The sequence below is a fragment of the Brassica oleracea genome, chromosome C5, assembly GCF_000695525.1.
Source record: "Brassica oleracea var. oleracea cultivar TO1000 chromosome C5, BOL, whole genome shotgun sequence".
Lineage (NCBI taxonomy): Eukaryota > Viridiplantae > Streptophyta > Magnoliopsida > Brassicales > Brassicaceae > Brassica > Brassica oleracea.
The window spans coordinates 44054195-44072284 of NC_027752.1; the positions used below are offsets into that span (position 1 = coordinate 44054195).

Sequence of the window (18090 nt, forward strand, 5' to 3'; positions counted from 1 at the left end):
GGGGGGGGCTAGCAATGCCTAATGAAACATTCGCCTTTGAATTTTAGAGAGTTGATTGGCTTCCAAATTTTTAATTAAGATTAATCTTAAAATTGTTTAGGGCCTCACGGAAGATCTAAAAGATCAGATTCCTTCTATCATGGCCGGAGCAAAGCCTGATGAAACATTGGCCTCACCTCAGCTTCGAATTTTAAAGAGTTGATTGGCTTCCTAAATTTATAATTAAGATTAATCTTAAAACTGTTTAGGGCCTCACGGAAGATCCAAAAGATCAGATTCCTTCTAACTGCAAAAGATCAAGGCAGATTCTGATCTAATCGCATCCGAGCTAAAACCTATGCTTCACAGTGCAAACTAATACGAACGATCTCTTCCCTAATGTCTAAGCTCAATACATTTTACGATAAAGAGGTTATTATTTACCAGCTGAGAGATAGCTTTGGGGAAGAGATGGTGGTGGCGGCCATGGGAGTTCGACGGAGGAGCTCGATTCTCGAAATGGAAATGAGCCAAGACTTTCCGATCGGGCAGAGGCTTCAACAGCAACGACTCGCTGAACTCTTCTTCTACTTCGTTCGATCCGAAAGCTATCGCGAGCAGAAACGATTGCAGAATTAACAAAGGGATCCACCAGGTGAGAACGGTTCTAGCCATAATCGGATCCGGAGACGGTTACTGGCTTGTGTTACCGTCGATCGAGCATTACAGAGTAGATCGCTGAGCTCCGGCGAGGAGAAACGCGTTTTGAGGTGTAAACGCTGGAATAGACGCGATTTAAGAGCGTTTGCGGATAAAGGCGAAATCGTGGATTGAAAAACGAATTTATCAGACCCAAAGACGTGAGAGCAGAGATTGGTTTACTTTACTCGCAACATTTTTAATTCAGCGCTTCTGTACAAACTTAAGCTATATGACAACTATATAAATGAAAAAAAAAATGTAAAGAGAATCTATCAAACCGCCATAACTAGAGCAACACACAAATATATTACTAGTTATGGTAAAATTAAACACAAATATATTACTGTGGTAAAATTAAAAAAGGGTGGATATTGGATGACTAGTTATGATTTTACTACCGTGTGTGAACGTTATAAACAATTGTTGTTATACACAGTATCAAAATCATAGATAGATAATTCAACATTTTTGAAAGAAGATGATATTGTGAGGCATGTTATGTGCTAAGATCTCTGATCCATAGATTGAGAATTCAACATTTTTGAAAGAAGATGATACTGTGAGGCATGTTATGTGCTAACATTTGTGACCCATTCCACATACAGCTTCTGGATCATTGACAATCAGGCCCGGCTTATAATAAAACGGGCCATGTGTCATATTTCTTTTTTTTATGAGTAAATTTAAAAGTTGAAGATTTATTTAGTTTGTAAGAATTTCAAAATTAAAAATCTTAAAATACTAAAAGAAACAAATAAAAAATGTAGAATTCAGTGTGCATCTGCACTCTCAGCACAGCTTTAGAACCATAACTGTTGACAATTATACTCATAGTTCAATTCGCTAAATCTTTTTCGTGTATGTTACCTCTTGAATGATTTTATGACCTATGCAAGTAGATTTTCATTAAGATTTGAGGAATAAATGCAACCATAGTTTCAAGAAAAAAAAATCAGTATTATAGATGAAATAACACTACATTCTAATTACTATCCAACAGACCCATATTACTAAAATGAAAATAATGGAACTGGCAGTGCAGACCACAAAACATATAAAAGTATTCAGAAAAATACAACGCAGAAAGGCACAAAATATTATGGTTAGATTTCTCCACCACATAAGATTGGAATATATAATTTATGATAAACAAATGTCACTCTGTAACATTATATAATATATAGCTAAATCTCCTTGAAACTGCACGTATACACATATAACACATCGGAAATTTCATTTTTTAAATCTTATTTATTTCAATGTTAATTGGAAAAGAATTTTTGGTCTCATGATCAAAGCTGCGAGTTAAATGACTTTGAGAGTGATCATTTGCTTTAACTAAGAATTTTTCATAAAAACCCTTCGAGTAAGTTTGATTTGGGTAGAAACCCCTCGATTAAGAATGTAACACAAAAACCCCCAAGTCAATTTTTTTAACGAATTGACCCATACGTCTATAGTGACGTTAAAAGCTGTATTTTGTCGTTAAGTCTTAAGCGATGCGTTTTACTTATGACAAAAACATCACAGCTTTTTTATCTTCTTCATCGCTTTCCAAAATTGCCAAATCCAAAATTCTAGGGTTCTTGTAAGTTCTCTCAATATTTCTCCATTCTTCTTCGTTCATGTAAGTTAGAATACTATAGTTTTAATTTTTGAATGAGATCGCGGGTCTCCTTTTAAACATTAGGAACCTTGCCTCTCTCTTCAATCACTTATCATTCTCTCATGTTTCTCGTACTTGTAATGTATTGGCTGACTCTTTGGCCAAATCAGCTCTGGCAAAGCTGGTGACAGACCTTACTCTCTTTGGAGCGCCATAAGTTTTTAATACAAATTTCTTTTTGATCAAAAAAAAAAAATAGTTTCAATTTTTGTTCTTATGTTTTCCATCTGTGTGTGATTTGTTGTTTCTAGTCTTAAATTGTATTCTTGATGTTTGAACTCTCTACTAACTTTTAGTGTAAAGAAATTGATTATTGGAGCCATAATCACAATAGTTTTAGCACGCAGAATACCCAGGCAGTGTCAATGTGGATCATTGACAATCATGTTGACATCGAAAACAAAGGGAATCCAGAGAGAAGATTATACCGATGTGGAGCTATCTTTGGTCCATGCCGTGTGTTTAAGTGGCAAAATGAAGCACAAATAGAAGAATTTGGTGTCTTGGCCGAAAAACAAGCTATGATGGAGGACAAATTGATGGGACTGAAGCAAGATTTCTTGATATGAATAAAGACATAAGTGAGATTACTGGTGTCCTAGAGAGAGAGTATTAGAGCTAAGTTTTAGAAGTGTTGTTGGTTTCTTTTAGTCTTATTGTTGTTGTTGTTAGACTCATACATTGTTAGTATCTTATGTTTAAATTGTTGGTGTTCTTTGGTTAAATTATTGTCTTTAATTGTTGGTGATGTCGTAGAGATGGTGTCCTTTCGGTGACATTATTGCTCAATTATAGTCATTTCTTTACGTTTTGTCATTACGTCATTAGAATACACATATACATGAAAATTCCAAAATAGAGACGTTTCTACAAAGACCTGAAAATTAAAAAAAAAAGAGCTTACATCAAATTCTAAATCCAACTGCATCTGAGTTTACATAAAAACCAAATAAAGCCAAGTTTGCAACAAAATAAGTCTATCTAGCTGACTGCATCCACTATCTTTTGTTTTCTGGAAGGTCTTCCTGGTCTTATATTAGGTGGCTTACGAAACTGATGCAGCTTGCATTTACGTTTGTTATGACCAGCTTGCATATACATGTGTATAGGAAGAACATAAAAGATAAATTCATACCAAAATAAATGAACTGAAGAACAAACAATTGCTACTAATCTAGTAGTGATTGCCATTATAAATTTTGCATGAAAATAAGGAAATTCAGAGACTCAGGTAGCCTTGTGTCTTTGTACTCAACCCACATTACATACAACATGGAAACCAAACTCGAAATTAAAACATAAAAAAATCAATAATAAGAACACATGATAGCTACCTCGTCATCTAACAAGCTCCTTTCACAGTCAATATCTCTCTTTCACAAACCCGAAATCAAAACACGAATTCACAAACTCGAAATAGAACCAAAAAACATAAACCACAAAATCTCTCTCAAACTCGTCCCAACATCTCATAATCTAAGAAGAGAAAGCCTAGAAACCATTGACTAGATGATTTCCCAAGATTGAGTTCTACATCTCTCGGAAATTAAGGTTTTGGTGATTTGGGGTTTTTTATCAATATGTCGATCTTATATTCTCAAAACAGACATCGTGCCATGAGTGAAACACTTGTGGTTTTGCTCCAGATTGCATGTTGTTTTTTTAATTAAATGCAACACATGGTTTTAGACTTAACGACAAAATACAGCTTTTAACGTCAATTGTAAACGGAGGGGTTAATTCGTTAAAAAAGATGACTTGATGGGTTTTTATGTTACATTCTTAATTGAAGGGTTTCTAACCAAATTAAACTTACTTGAGGCGTTTTTATGTTAAAAATCGTTTTAACTAACGATAATGACTATATAATCTGATACTTTAGATATTTTTAATCTCTTCCCAAAATATCCCAACGCCAACATTAATAACAAAGCAGCCCACACTACTAACTGAACAGCTCCGCCACAACCCTGTGGAAAACGATGACGTTTCATGACTATTCTATCACTTTCCTCGGACTATCACTTCTTTGCTTTCTTTCGCCGGCAACATCCTCCGCCGATTATATCCCGTCAACGTTGGACGGACCGTTTGTTCCGGTGACGGTTCCGTTAGACACATCTCTCCGGGGAAAGGCAATCGATTTGCCTGACACCGATCCTCGTGTCCGCCGCCACGTCACCGGTTTCGAGCCGGAGCAGATTTCTCTATCTCTTTCCTCCGATTTCGACTCCATATGGGTCTCTTGGATCACAGGTTCCACTTCTCCACCACTCTTTACGTGATTTGTATAATAACTCTCTGCAAGTTAGTTTCTTTTTTATTATTTCGTCATAAAGAACAGAGTTATGTAATAAATGCTAAAAGGACGAATCTTATTACCAACTCTTTTTCTCTTTTTCAGACATAGAACTCTTTTTCAGTTACTTCTATCTAAAGTTAGGAACCTGCCACTCTAATGAAAGCTGACAATGAACTTAAATTATAGATTCTCATAAGTACAAATTTATATTAATAACGAATATATTGATCTGTTTGAAAGGTGAGTTCCAAATCGGAAAGAACGTGAAGCCATTAGATCCGACAAGTATCGACAGTATTGTCCAGTTCGGTACTTTGAGACACTCACTGAGTCATGAAGCCAAAGGAACATCACTTGTTTATAGTCAACTTTACCCTTTTGACGGTCTCCTCAACTATACTTCTGGAATCATACACCATGTTCGCATTACAGGTTCTTAAATCTAACTAAATTATAAAAACAATTAAAAAAACAAAAAAAATGTAATCGTTAATCAATTCTTGATAACTGGTTGTTTTAAACGCAGGGCTGAAACCAAGTACTGTCTATTACTATCGATGCGGAGATCCTTCACGACACGCTATGAGCAAGATACACCATTTCAGGACAATGCCTGTTTCTAACCCCTCGAGTTACCCTAGCCGAATAGCAGTTGTGGGTGATCTTGGTCTCACTTACAACACAACAGATACAGTTAGCCATTTGCTTCAGAACTCTCCGGACCTTGTTTTACTGATCGGTGACGTGAGCTACGCGAACTTGTACCTAACGAACGGGACTAGCTCAGATTGTTACTCTTGCTCATTCCCGGATACGCCTATACACGAGACGTATCAGCCGCGTTGGGACTATTGGGGTAGGTTTATGGAGACTCTGACTTCGAAAGTTCCTTTGATGGTGGTCGAAGGAAACCACGAGATCGAGTTACAAGCCGAGAACAAGACGTTCGAAGCTTATAAGTCAAGATTCGCTTTTCCATTTAAAGAAAGTGGCTCTTCTTCTAAGCTTTATTTTTCTTTTAACGCCGGTGGGATCCACTTTGTGATGCTCGGTGCCTACGTCGCCTTTGAGAAACCAGGCGAGCAATACGAGTGGCTAAAGAAGGATCTGGCTAAGTTTGATAGATCGGTGACTCCGTGGTTGGTAGTATCATGGCATCCACCTTGGTATAGCACTTACACAGCGCATTACAGAGAAGCTGAGTGTATGAAAGAAGCTATGGAGGAGTTGCTTTACTCTTACGGTACCGACATTGTCTTCAACGGACATGTAAGACCCACCCGACCACACACAAAACTGTCTTCTTTTTTTCTTTTCTTTTAAATAAATATATATATTAATTTCAACCCGAAAACTGGAATTTTAGATCCGGTTACAAGCTCGAAGTCAATGTATTACATAACCAGTTTCGCCCATCCATTAAACCCGGGCACATTCCACTGGTCAATCGTTACTGTTACTGTTACTGTTCTCAGCCTTGGACGATGAATTGTCTCTTTTTTTTCTTCACCTTCAGTGATTGACTAAACATTTTTTTCAGGTCCATGCTTATGAACGGACGAACAGAGTTTACAACTACGAACTAGACCCATGCGGTCCAGTTTACATAGTGGTTGGTGATGGAGGTAACCGCGAAAAAATGGCGATCGAGCACGCAGATGAACCCGGTAAATGTCCCGACCCGCTAACCACGCCGGATCCAGCAATGGGTGGGGAGTTTTGCGGTTGGAACTTCACCAGGACTGGTAAGTTCTGCTGGGACCAGCAGCCTGAGTATAGTGCATTGAGGGAAAGCAGCTTCGGCCATGGAATATTAGAGGTAATAACGGTTTTAACTAACTCTTAAACCACGTTGAGAGTTTTAAATTAGATTTAATTTTATAACGCAGGTGAAGAATGATACATGGGCACTATGGACATGGTATAGGAACCAAGATTCGAGTAGTAAAGTAGGAGATCAGATTTACATTGTGAGAGAACCTGATCGATGTAATGGTTACAACCGTCTTGTTGACCATTGCTAAGCTCAAAGTTTGGTCTTTTTTGTATGTAACAAGTATGAACATTTATCCAAATAAAAAAATAATTTTCAAAATTTCAAAGATAATGTTTCTAGAAGATCTCGAGGAACTCGAGGACGAAGCTGATGCAAACGGGACAATGGCCTTTCTGAGCCATAAGCTCTTTAGAACAGAGCTTACAAAACGTGTGACCGCACGGTGCAAAGGTCGCGCCTTTGATGTGTACATGACAAACGCAGCAGCTCAGCTCTCCTTCTTCTTCTTCTTCTTCCTCGTCTTCATCTTCTTCGTCTTCTTCGTCCATGGCGTATCTTGCTCCCGTTAACCCCATTTGCCGATCCGTCTCTTCCAACAGATCCATCAGCGACATTGTCTGCTTCGGCGCAGATGATTTCTCCTCTGTTTCTTCTTCTGAATCATCTTCATCCTCTTCGTCGTCTTCCTCTGCTTCCGCAGCTTCCTGCGCCGCGACGGCTTCTCTCGCCGACATCTGCCTCTCATCCTCGAACTTAACCACCGGATGACGGAGGATTTTATCGTCTTCGCCGTCACCGTGATCCCTAACGGAATCGTGGCGTGAAAATTGCGGCTTGAAGCTCCTCGACGGCGGTCCGTCTCCAGGGATGCTTACGTCAGCAAAATCGTCCGGGTTTTTACTCGACCCGACCCGCATTGAAGGTCCGCGCGTGAACATCCCGCGTCCTGAAGAGCCAGGTGGATTTTCCGACATCGGGATTCCGTAGACTAAGCCGGTGATCGGAACGCTTCTGCAGTGTGTTTGGTATTGGGGATAAGGATATCCGAGGTGGGGATATGAAGAGACGAGGTCCAAGCAGAGCCGGTTCGTTTCAGACGGAGTTTCTCACGGAGAATCTGCCACGTGGTCCGGTCTTTGTGTTCTTTTTCTTCTTGGTATTCTTGGCGTATGATATGAAAAGCGTTTGGCTTGTTGTTGTGCGGTGCGGTACAAGAGATTTTTGCGGCGAAGGCGGTGGTGATGATGGTATAACAATCTACAAACTATGGGAGTGTTGAATAACGTTTTAGCTTAGGTTGAAAATTCTAAAGTTTGGATCATTTGTTTGTTTTTGTTTTCTTTTAGTAATTTGGTTTTTATTTTTGGATTTTCTACTAACTTTTTATCATTTAGACTCTAGTTATGTTTAATGTTTTGTTTTTGTGGCTATAAGTCTTTTTTAAAAAAATGGAGAACCTGGGGTAAGAAAGAACGTCTGAACGAGTCTCAAGGTGTGAAGAAAATGATCTAAATTAAGGATGTTTCCACAATTTTGTGACAAAAAGCTATCGATGATCAATGTGAATTATCACTCTTTTTATTACAAAGCTAACGAATTACCAGGTTAATGAAATTTGTGCATGAAGAGACAAGATGTATAAAGATCTACTGAAATGCTTTTCTTATGAGATCTCCAACCTTTCATCATGAAATTTTGACTAATGTAGCCTTTTTATAAAGGAGTCTTGGCCATTTTACATTAAATTTATCAAAAAAGTTTTTAAAAGAGGTACTGGCGTGATACAAGAAAAATATTCATGCCATATCACCAACAAATTGACAGTGGTTTGGTTTGTCTTCGTATAAAAAGAGTAATATATCGATTAATAGTAGTGACAAAATTAAAAAAATCAAAGGAGTCAATATGTCCGAGTGGTTAAGGAGACAGACTTGAAATCTGTTGGGCTTCGCCCGCGCAGGTTCGAACCCTGCTGTTGACGTTATTTTTAATTTTTTTTTGCAGTATAAAGGTAAATTGTAAATGACAAAACTAACGATCCCATTGGCATTACTAGGGGTGGACACTTTACCCGATATCCGAAGCCGCACCGATCCCGATCCGAAAAACCCGAACCGAAATCTGAACCGAAGTTACAAAATACCCGAACGGATATTAAGTTATGAGAGATTGGATATACGAACCCGAACGGGTAATATCCGAACCCGAATGAATATCCAAAGATAACCGAACATATATATACTTACCTTTATATTTCTAATTTACATCTCTTATTTTTTTAAAAAATATTTATATTGATGTTACATACTTTAAGATCATAAGTATATAAATAATTATGGAAAAAATGATTTGATATTCATTTAAAATACATGTCAAACTTTTTGTTTCATATATTAACAAAAGTTACATTCAAAGTTTAAAAATAATACCCAAATTAATATCTATTTGTTTTTGAAATATTATCTCCAATGAAAAAAAAGTGTTTATATTACAAGGTTTTCTTGTATGCGATTTCGACTTGGTTTAGCTATTTACTCTGATAAACATAAACCAACGTCATAAAGCTTTTTTCAAAACTGTTTCGTGTTTTATTTTTCTTCTGCACTTGACTATACAGAGCAAGCGTAATAGCAACATTCAGTGCCGTGCGAAGGATTTTAAGGGCTAAGACAAATTTTTAAAATAAATTTATATACAATTATAACGAAAGCAATTTTCTAATACGATATATTATCTTCGTCAAATATACAAGTTAAACACTTACAAAAATAAATTTATTAGGTAAATATCCTATATTATATCATATAAAAAATACATAGATTTATAAAGTGAGTTACTCGATTCTCGTAAAATATGATTTATTTTTAATTTTTTTTGCAGTATAAAGGTAAATTGTAAACGACAAAACTAACGATCCCATTGGCATTACTAGGGGTGTGCACTTTACCCGATATCCGAAGCCGTACCAATCCCGATCCGAAAAATCCGAACCGAAATCTGAACCGAAGTTACAAAATACCCGAACTTATATTAAGTTATGAGAAATTAGATATCCGAACCCGAACGGGTAATATCCGAACCCGAATGAATATCCAAAGATAACCGAACATATATATACTTACCTTTATATTTCTAATTTACATCTCTTATTTTTTTAAAAAATATTTATATTGATGTTACATACTTTAAGATCATAAGTATATAAATAATTATGGAAAAAATGATTTGATATTCATTTAAAATACATGTCAAACTTTTTGTTTCATATATTAACAAAAGTTACATTCAAAGTTTAAAAATAATACCCAAATTAATATCTATTTGTTTTTGAAATATTATCTCCAATGAAAAAAAAGTGTTTATATTACAAGGTTTTCTTGTATGCGATTTCGACTTGGTTTAGCTATTTACTCTGATGAACATAAACCAACGTCATAAAGCTTTTTTCAAAACTGTTTCGTGTTTTATTTTTCTTCTGCACTTAACTATACAGAGCAAGAGTAATAGCAACATTCAGTGCCGTGCTAAGGATTTTAAGGGCTAAGACAAATTTTAAAAATAAATTTATATACAACTATAACGAAAACAATTTTCTAATACGATATATTATCTTCGTCAAATATACAAGTTTAACACTTACAAAAATAAATTTATTAGGTAAATATCCTATATTATATCATATAAAAAATACATAGATTTATAAAGTGAGTTACTCGATTCTCGTAAAATATGATTTATTTTTAATTTTTTTTGCAGTATAAAGGTAAATTGTAAACGACAAAACTAACGATCCCATTGGCATTACTAGGGGTGTGCACTTTACCCGATATCCGAAGCCGTACCAATCCCGATCCGAAAAATCCGAACCGAAATCTGAACCGAAGTTACAAAATACCCGAACTTATATTAAGTTATGAGAAATTAGATATCCGAACCCGAACGGGTAATATCCGAACCCGAATGAATATCTGAAGATAACCAAACATATATATACTTACCCTTATATTTCTAGTTTACATCTTTTATTTTTTAAAAAAATATTTATATTGATGTTACATACTTTAAGATCATAAGTATATATATAATTATGAAAAAAATGATTTGATATTCATTTAAAATACATGTCAAACTTTTTGTTTCATATATTAACAAAAGTTACATTCAAAGTTTAAAAATAATACCCAAATTAATATCTATTTGTTTTTGAAATATTATCTCCAATGAAAAAAAAGTGTTTATATTACAAGGTTTTCTTGTATGCGATTTCGACTTGGTTTAGCTATTTACTCTGATAAACATAAACCAACGTCATAAAGCTTTTTTCAAAACTGTTTCGTGTTTTATTTTTCTTCTGCACTTAACTATACAGAGCAAGCGTAATAGCAACATTCAGTGCCGTGCGAAGGATTTTAAGGGCTAAGACAAATTTTTAAAATAAATTTATATACAATTATAACGAAAGCAATTTTCTAATACGATATATTATCTTCGTCAAATATACAAGTTAAACACTTACAAAAATAAATTTATTAGGTAAATATGGTATATTATATCATATAAAAAATACATAGATTTATAAAGTGAGTTACTCGATTCTCGTAAAATATGTTTTTTAGAAAATATTCCATCAATTTCAGATTAATTGCCGTCGTAGGGTAAAATTTTTGTTTCAAAATAAGTGTCGTTTCATAATTTTAATGCAAAATTTATTGATTTCTAGTTCAATCTATTTTTTATTGGTTGAAATTTGGTTAGATGTATTGGTAATGATGCTTTATCTGATAAATATACAAAATTAAATATTTTTTTAATCGGTGTATCCAAATCTAAAATAATAATTAAAATGAAACGAATTGAGTAAGTCTAAGCAACTAGATTAGAAATTATTTTAAATTTTGAGACCCTAAAAAGAATATTATTGGGAGACATAAAACGAATGTATTTTTCAATACATTGTAGACCTCTGGCAACATTGAGGTAGGCTTGAAGTTTCGTCGATGACTGAGATTGAACAAATGTGTGTGTAAAAATCACATTAGTTCGGAATAATTTTTTTTTTGAACACTTATTTTGGAATAAATTATTATCTGAAAAATTATAGTCTATAGACATTAGGCTTCGAAATTTTAACTTAAACTCGAAAATTCGAACCGGAACCGATCTGAAAATACCCGACCGAAACCGAACAGAAAATTTACAAGTATCTTTTGGGTCTAAATTTCTTTTACCCGAAAGAACTGGAACCGAAAGGAACCGACCCGAATAGACCCGACAAAAACCGCCTGAATAGATCCGACCCGATAAGAACCGATTTGTACCCGACTTAAAAACAAACTATTATTTTTGTGTTCTATTTTATATTTATTATTTTATGATTTAGTTGAAATATCTTCTGTTAACAACATTTGTTATTATTTTGTAACATTTATAAGTAATATGAAGCTTTAAAATGTAAATTTAGAGTTTAAAAATGTTTTATTTTAATTATTAATAGTTTTATTTGAGTTATTTTGTAAATTTTTAGATATATACACAAATATTGACTAAATTTGATGAAGTTGGATATGTCATGTCATTTTCAGATCCTAAATAGCAGAAACCAACCCGAATTCGATTTAGACCAAAAAATTACGGGTATTTTAATTATACACCCAAACCGATCCAGATCCGAAAACTCGAACCAAAAATTTCTAAGTACTTATTGGGTCCAAGTGTTTAGGACCCGATCCTATGCGAAGAAGCGAACGTCCATGCCTAATTAGACATTATATCAAAAATAGGAAAAGTGAGATTAAAGAAGAAGAGAATGGGGAAGAGATATGTTAAACGAGCTGTACCAATACAAACCGGTAAGCCCAATTCTTGGCCCATATCAATACCACATCGTCTCCTTCGCCGCGCAATGTTACGTGTCAAATCTTCTTAGAGTTACGATCTGAATCCGATCGCTGCTGTAGAATCAGTTTCGTGCTCCGCAGATTCTCGAGCTTCCTCTCTCTCTCACTTGAGGTAGGTAGTCTTCGCACTATAACCATATATCAAAATTGATCTCAGTTTAGAATTCTGTTAAACTCATATTCAACGGTGATTGATCCAGATCTTTCCGAGCTCCAGAAGAAGGGATCGGAGAGAGAGTTTCTGTTATACGTTTCTTGATCTGAATCATAGTAGAAGATCTTCTTGATAAAGATACCGAAAGGTCTCTGCAGAAGTTGCCAGTTTTGAATTTGAAGTTAAACTACCGATTCTAGATGAGGTCTAGGTAGAATCTAGGATTGTAATTGATCTGCTCCCTTTGCTTTGAGTGTTTGCCTATATCTTCATCCAACAGTTTCAGGTGTTAAGCAATAATGAATACGGAGAATCGGAATTTTCCAGCTAGGCCTCCTCCTCCGTTCTCCTCCTCTCCTTTCGCATCTGCTCCGCCGCCAGGTGGTCCACCTCAATCCATTGGACCAGAGGCGGTTGGCTTTAGACCACCTACAAGGCCTTTCACACCTCCTGGTCCTCCTATGGCTCCACCAGCGGGTGTGATGAGGCCTGGCCAACCTCCTTTGGTTTCTCAGCTTCCAGGGAGTAGACCTCCAGGTCCTCCGCCGCCATCGTTTCCTTCAACAGCTTATGGTCCTCCCGGTGGTGGTGGTGGTTCTTTTCAGCGGTTTCCAGCTCCTCCTCCTCCATTCCCGGCTACACAAAACCCTCCTCCTAGTGGGCCACCACCACCTCAAACTCTTGCAGGTCACTTATCGCCTCCATTGTCTTTTCGCCCACAGCAACCAATGGGACCTCCTCCACCGAGTATGACTTCTGGATTACCTGGAGGATTTGCTTCTCCCCCTGGTCCTGGTTTTCAACTGTCCATGCCTGGTGGTCCACAGCCATCTTATCCTGGTTATCCCAGCAATCAGGTCTTACAGGGCCCTCCAAAGCCGTTCCAGTCTCCATCTCAGGGTCCTCCGTCTGCAGTCTCATCGTACCCTCCTCAGACAGGAGGTTTTGCTCAGCACCCAGGGCAGCAGAATATGCATCCAAGCTATGCGCCTCCTCCTACCAGTAATGTCCAAGGCTTGGTTGAAGATTTCAATTCGCTGTCCCTTTCAAATATTCCGGGGTCGCTTGAGCCAGGACTTGATCGTACCTCATTTCCAAGGCCATTGGATGGCGACGTGGAGCCGAGTTCGTTTGCTGAAGCGCACCCTATGAATTGCCATTCTAGATATCTACGGCTGACAACTAGTGCGATACCAAATTCACAGTCTCTGGCGTCGAGGTGGCATTTGCCTCTAGGAGCTGTTGTTTGTCCACTTGCTGAGGCTCCTGAAGGGGTTAGTATTTGCCAAACTAATAATCAAGTCTTTTAAGTTCTTTCATGTTTTGATAATCTGGAACTCTTCACGTGCTATATATGAGCATATAACTTTTCCCTTATTTTGTACATTGTCGTTTTTATCTGTTCAGGAGGAAGTACCACTAATTGATTTTGGCTCAAGTGGCATCATCCGCTGCAGAAGATGCCGTACCTATGTGAATCCTTATGTTACTTTTACAGATTCTGGAAGAAAGTGGCGGTGTAATATTTGTTCTATGCTTAATGATGGTAATTTTCTGAATCCTCAGGATTAGTTTTGTTAACCAAAGTGGTATAGAACGCCGTTGTTAATTGAATACGCCTTGTCCAATGGTCATGCAGTTTCTTTCTCTTTGATTTTTCTTAATGGTTAGTTTTTTCAAGTTGTGTTTGTCTAATCCGTATGAGTAGAATTATCGTAAATGGATCTCGTTAAAAGCTACAAGGAACTGTTTTGGTGTTGTGTATACTTTTTCTATTGTGGTGGAATGTCATCCTTGTACATCTGCTATGAATTTTTTTCATTCACTGGAATGTCCTTTTACTTTCCATAGAGTGATGGCTCTGTGTTCAGTACTTTAAGACATATGCTTATAATATGAATAATAATGGTTATGACTAAATTCTTGTTCAGTGCCTGGTGAGTATTTCTCACATTTAGATGCTACTGGCCGAAGAATGGACATGGATCAACGTCCTGAGCTGACAAAGGGAAGTGTTGAAATCATTGCTCCAACAGAATACATGGTTCGGCCTCCGATGCCACCAATCTACTTCTTCCTCATTGATGTTTCATTTTCTGCAACTAAAAGTGGGATGCTTGAGGTAAGCATGTTGGATTTTAATATTCCACCTTGTAATTTTGTTGCATTAGCATTATTCTTCTTTAGTTGGTACGAACCAATCAATACCTGCTTTTATCTGAATACACTACGTGTCAATGGATCTAGACTAGATTAGACCTGCTCTCGCCTTTAGAGGTATGCTGTAAAATTTAGATCTTATGCTGACCCTTTTTCTCCTTTGGCAGGTTGCTACTCAAACGATTAAGTCTTGTTTGGATAACCTGCCTGGTTATCCCAGAACACAAATTGGATTTATTACTTATGACAGCACTTTACATTTTTACAACATGAAGGTAACAGAAATACGTAGGAATTTTTTGTTCTGAAATACTTAAGCGTTTATCATATATTAATTTTGGGCCTTGGCAATGCAGTCATCTTTGAGCCAGCCGCAAATGATGGTCGTTTCTGATCTAGATGATATATTTGTCCCATTGCCGGATGATCTCCTTGTCAATCTATCTGAGTCTAGAAATGTAGTGGAAGCCTTTTTGGACAGTCTGCCTCTGATGTTTCACGATAATGTCAATGTGGAATCGGCTTTTGGTCCAGCCCTCAAAGCGGCATACATGGTTATGGTTAGTTACTATGCTGCCATGAATGAAAATCAAATAATTCATTTGATCTGAGAGTCTTATATGGAACCTCATCAGGAATTTGTATCAGTTTGGAGTTGACTCTGTTTTCTCTCTCTCTATTTCAGAATCAACTTGGTGGCAAGTTGCTAATTTTCCAGAACTCGTTACCTTCTCTTGGTGTTGGGCGGTTAAAGTTGCGCGGAGATGATCCTCGTGTCTATGGAACTGACAAAGAATATACTCTAAGAGTAGCTGAAGACACCTTCTATAAGCAAATGGCTGCCGATTGTACCAAGTTCCAGATAGGAATTAATGTTTATGCGTTCAGTGATAAGTACACTGATATTGCCTCATTAGGTACGTGAACGTTACAGTTATTACTGGTTTTTTCTTTCAAGGGTGTGGAGTCAATATGTAACTAATGGTGCCGTCTTCCCCCTGTTAAGTATTGCTGTTTTAAGTGCGGAGGCTTTATTAGTTTATGTGGTAAAATGCATTGGTTTGTGTAGGGACTCTGGCAAAATACACTGGAGGACAGGTGTACTACTATCCAGGCTTCCAATCGTCTATCCATGGAGATAAGTTAAGACACGAGCTGGCTAGAGACCTTACAAGGGAAACTGCGTGGGAATCCGTTATGCGAATAAGATGTGGAAAAGGTTCAACAGTTTATGATACAATATTCATTTGTGTTACCTGTTATGTCACTAAAGATTTGTTAATTCGTTGGTATGCTACATGTGATCTTATATATTTGGGCATGCAGGAATTCGTTTCTCGTCCTACCATGGGAACTTCATGCTAAGGTCTACTGACCTGCTTGCTCTTCCTGCTGTTGACTGTGACAAAGCATACGCAATGCAGCTAACTCTGGAGGAGACATTGCTAACAACCCCGACGGTGTATTTCCAAGTCGCTTTACTGTATCCTTGAATAGTTGATAATTAAACCACATTTTGTTTGATTTTTAGCTGGTACACATCATTTGGTTTTGGTAATCCTTGACAAAACTAAAGATACACTGCTTCTTGCGGAGAGAGGCGTATAAGGGTACACACAGCTGTTGCACCAGTGGTTACAGATCTTGGAGAGATGTATAGACAAGCAGACACCGGTTCCATTGTCTCTGTATATTCTAGATTAGGTACGATACATTTCAATTCTTCCCAGTAGCATCAATGTTACTTTGGATTCTATTTCATGGCCGTTTTAATTCTACAGCAATTGAGAAAACTTTATCCTCAAAATTGGATGATGCACGGAATGTCATACAGCAAAAGATTGTTAAAGCTCTCAGAGAGTATCGTAATCTTAACGCGGTGCAGCATCGGTTGGGGTCTAGACTAATATACCCAGAGTCTCTGAAGTTCTTGCCACTTTACGGATTGGCAATTGGTAAGTCCACTCCTCTTCAAGGTGGACCTGCTGATGCTTCACTTGACGACCGCTGTGCGGCGGGCTTCACCATGATGGCTCTGCCTGTCAAAAAGCTATTGAAGCTGTTATATCCCAGTTTATTCCGTGTTGATGAGTGGCTCTTAAAGGTTTGTGCGTCTCTATCTCAAAGTACATTATCAAACATCTTTTCCGAGAATTTTTAAATCATTTATGAATTCACATGTTTGCAGCCATCAGCGGACCTTGATGACCTTAAGGACGTAGTAAGGAGATTGCCTCTGGCTGCAGAGAGTTTGGATTCTAGAGGCCTTTACATATATGATGATGGTTTTCGATTGGTTTTGTGGTTTGGCCGAATGCTTTCACCTGACATTGCTAAAAATCTTCTTGGGTCTGACTTTGCAGCAGAGCTCTCAAGGGTATGCTCTTTTAATCTACAAGCATCCTTGCATATGAACTTATGAACGGACATGACATGCAATTTTTTTTTATCTACATGCTTTTTCTAAAGTATCTGGTAACATCACAGTATGTGTGTCTTTCTTATTTGTGGGACTTTAGGTTACACTGCAAGAGCAAGAGAATGGGATGTCGAAGAAGCTAATGAGGCTGATAAAGAAAGTGAGGGAGAATGATCCGTCATATCACCCCATGTGTTTCCTAGTGAGGCAAGGAGAACAACCCCGAGAAGGCTTCCTTCTTCTCCGACATCTCATTGAAGACCAGATGGGCGGTTCGACTAGTTATGTTGATTGGATTCTGCAACTTCACCGCCAAATCCAACAAAATGCGTAATAGTATCACAATGGTAAGAAACCTTCACATTCATTACATGCGTAGTGTCTTAAGGTCACATGTTCAACGTTTCTTTTTTTCTTTTCCAGGCAACTTGGTTGACTGAATGCGCGCGCCTCTCTGGACCATTAAAGAAACACCCATGAGCTCAAAGTCTTCTTCTTAAAGCAGTTTATTGGTATCACAGGCAGAAGTTTCAGGATCATTGCGGTCTCTGCTTCTTGGGCATAATGTTGTTGTTTTGGAAAATTACAGAAGCACACTACCCTTTGACTTTTTTTTTTTCATTTGTTTTCTATAGAACTTTTCTCAAGTGCTGGCTTTGATTCGCCTATAACCTGAATGGTTGTCTAAAGATTAGACGTTTTTGTTTTTCTTCTGTTGCCATACCTTTTCGCTATTCAAATTTTCTTGTGCGTCTGTATCAGATTTGTTTTGGGAGCTAACAATCTGTCTTAATCAGGGATATTAACAATAATAGTATTGTCTTGATGAAGGTGACTACATATAATATAACAAACTATACAATGGCAATCAATAAGCAAAAATGAAATGGTGTCGATGTGAATACGAGTGAAACAATCTGTTATCCTTGTAAACTGATGTTGTCTAATCCTTTCATCATGTTTGAGAAAAAGACCATTGATAATGAATTTAATTTAATAGTTCAAAAAAAAAAGAAGACCATTGACTTTTTTAT

General features: G+C 37.1%; 4 protein-coding genes and 1 non-coding gene across 6 annotated transcripts in view; 3 read left to right on the forward strand and 2 right to left on the reverse strand.

The window, feature by feature from the left end:
* The window catches only part of LOC106295748 (GPI transamidase component PIG-T), a 3068-nt gene extending 2176 nt beyond the window's left edge, over positions 1 to 892 (reverse strand). For both annotated transcript variants that reach the window (XM_013731721.1, XM_013731722.1), the window contains exon 1: positions 424 to 892. In XM_013731721.1, coding sequence (XP_013587175.1) covers positions 424 to 654 — 231 coding nt within the window. In that variant the 5' untranslated portion in view covers positions 655 to 892. The remainder of the gene's footprint in view (positions 1 to 423) is intronic.
* A 3364-nt stretch (positions 893 to 4256) lies between these two features.
* On the forward strand, positions 4257 to 6736 carry LOC106343458 (purple acid phosphatase 15). Its single transcript, XM_013782679.1, has 5 exons — positions 4257 to 4603; positions 4890 to 5081; positions 5176 to 5918; positions 6190 to 6468; positions 6539 to 6736. The coding sequence occupies exons 1-5, from the start codon at positions 4330 to 4332 to the stop codon at positions 6671 to 6673; spliced, it is 1623 nt and encodes a 540-aa protein (XP_013638133.1). The 5' UTR covers positions 4257 to 4329; the 3' UTR covers positions 6674 to 6736.
* On the reverse strand, positions 6706 to 11399 carry LOC106292402 (putative E3 ubiquitin-protein ligase RING1a). Its single transcript, XM_013727992.1, is given in 4 exon segments — positions 6706 to 7423; positions 7426 to 7602; positions 7605 to 7683; positions 11379 to 11399. Coding segments are annotated over 4 exon segments (939 nt in total). The 3' UTR covers positions 6706 to 6761.
* Positions 8326 to 8407, forward strand: TRNAS-UGA. Its single transcript has one exon. It is a non-coding gene; the product is annotated as a tRNA-Ser (tRNA).
* An 870-nt stretch (positions 11400 to 12269) lies between the features above and the next one.
* On the forward strand, positions 12270 to 17856 carry LOC106294996 (protein transport protein Sec24-like At3g07100). The gene is made up of 14 exons (XM_013730738.1): positions 12270 to 12435; positions 12524 to 13751; positions 13885 to 14023; positions 14409 to 14599; positions 14805 to 14912; positions 14994 to 15197; positions 15323 to 15554; positions 15707 to 15856; positions 15964 to 16120; positions 16214 to 16341; positions 16419 to 16741; positions 16826 to 17014; positions 17157 to 17403; positions 17480 to 17856. Exons 2-13 carry the CDS (start codon positions 12777 to 12779, stop codon positions 17388 to 17390), a joined length of 3030 nt encoding a protein of 1009 aa, XP_013586192.1. The 5' UTR covers positions 12270 to 12435; positions 12524 to 12776; the 3' UTR covers positions 17391 to 17403; positions 17480 to 17856.
* The last annotated feature ends 234 nt before the right edge of the window (positions 17857 to 18090 follow it).